The 1,808-nt window shown below is 49.2% G+C and overlaps 1 protein-coding gene across 1 annotated transcript in view; it reads right to left on the bottom strand.

The window, feature by feature from the left end:
• Positions 1 to 870: 870 nt before the first annotated feature.
• Positions 871 to 1,808, bottom strand: part of ERCC6L (excision repair cross-complementation group 6-like) — a gene marked incomplete at its 5' end in the record, with an annotated part of 3,744 nt that continues 2,806 nt past the window's right edge. The window contains one exon of the mRNA XM_010003463.1: positions 871 to 1,808. This exon is cut by the window's right edge and continues 7 nt beyond it. Within this exon, the coding sequence (XP_010001765.1) occupies positions 871 to 1,808 (938 nt within the window).

Here is a 1,808-nt window from a genome sequence, read left to right on the forward strand (position 1 = left end):
AGGGGCACTCAGGCAGGTTCAGGTGCTGCAGCAGGGTCTGTCCCAGGCAGGCAGGAAACAGAGCAGACCCTACCCTACCTGAGAGGAGTATTTCACCTACCACAGGTAAACTGGGCGTGGGAAGAGGGTCAGAGGATTTCCTTACCAGAGGAGAACCAGCTCAAAAGTTTAAAACAGGAGTTTCCCCCTCCTGCTGCTTTTGTGCAAGAGCAGGTTTTGACTGCACTACTCAGAAGGAAATAAAGATGTGAGGAGAGGGTGCAGGCCAGGTCAGACCAGACTCCTGTCTGCTCTGGAGAAAAAAAAAATATATTTTATTTTGTTTGTTTTGTGTTATTTTTTTCCCCTCCACAACAAATACACTCTCAGTCCAGCTTAAAACCCACTGGCAGGAGCTCTGCTCTCTGCTTTGCACCAGCACCTGGCTCACCCAAACAGGGGGTGATGTTCAGGCAGACTAACCAGTTTATGTCAAGTCAAGGTGGGAGGAACTAGAGCAGCTCGAGTGGAGCTGCTGGGGGAGAACCCTGGTGGAGGGGGACAGTGAGAAAGGTGGAGCCAGGGCTGTAAGCTTAGAGAGGGGCTTAGACATAAAGAAGACTTTTATTTTTTTATTAAATAATCAGACTAGAGCATAAATTGTTTTCACCTTTGTAATCTGAGTGCACAGTGAAGCCCTCTCCCCAGCACTCAACACTGAGAACCTCAGACTGTTTCCTCACACAGGAGGAGGTGCTGAACCTGTTCCATAACCACAACAGAAGTGTCTCGTGCAGCCACCAGCCTTGGGCTGGGTCAGAGCATCCCAGCCAGCTTCAGACAGACACAGAATGAGAAAAGGTAAGGCTAAGTCAAACAGGGCTTCAGAGCTCATTTCTGGGCTAGCTGCCTGTACAGGTTTAAAGTCATATGCATAACTTCAGGTTCTCCACTTTTTATGTCAAGAGCTTGCAGGAAGCAGTCCAGTGCCTCCTGCAGTTTCCCATCCTCCTTGAGCTTCTTCCCACTCTCCACCAAGGTGTTGTAGTCACCTGCAGCAGGAGAGGAGCTCTGACCAACCTCTTTTTTAGAGACACCTTCCTGGGTGAAGTATTCTATCTGCTCACCCGACTGAAGCTCAGGGTCACCCGTGGATTCCTCCTGAGATGATTCTGTCTCATCTGCCTCTGACTGCTCCGAGGACGTGCCATTGAGATGGGAGGATTCTGCAGTGGTGTCAAGTGTTTCTCCAGCAGGTTCTTCATCAGGCTCAGCAGATTCCCCACTACACTCTTCAGCTTCTGCTTCCACAATGTCATCTTGCTCCTCATCACTTTCATCATCATCTTCTTCTTCATCAGTGTTTCCCATGATTTCTCCAATATCTTCAATCTCATCCACCACCTGGTTGATGAGAGATCGCCTGGAAGCAGTGGACCTGTTTCCACTGTTGCTTAACTGGGGAGAGAAAATGGCTTTTGCTGTATATCTGTCATGTTTAGGAGTGGATGCACTAATTCCTTCCAGAAATGGGTGCTGAGGGCTGTTCAGGGGAGAGGGCCTTTTTTCACACTTGTTTTCCTCCAAGACCATGATGGAATGGTCTTCATCCTCACTGTCTGAGACAATTCTTCTTAGGGGTTTCTTTCTACAAGAAGCAAAGACCTCACTGCTTTCCGCTGACACTTCACTGCCTACCAGGGAGTTCCTTGGCTTTCCCCCAGCTGTGTCACAGGGTGTTCCCCAGTCACCCTGCTCACCTAGCCAAGGTTTTGTTGGGGATTCTGTTTTCAGCTGGAAGCTCTCCTTTTCTGGGTGCTCCAGTGATC

The sequence above is a fragment of the Chaetura pelagica genome, unplaced genomic scaffold (assembly GCF_000747805.2).
Source record: "Chaetura pelagica isolate M959 unplaced genomic scaffold, ChaPel_1.0 scaffold938, whole genome shotgun sequence".
NCBI classification, from domain to species: domain Eukaryota; kingdom Metazoa; phylum Chordata; class Aves; order Apodiformes; family Apodidae; genus Chaetura; species Chaetura pelagica.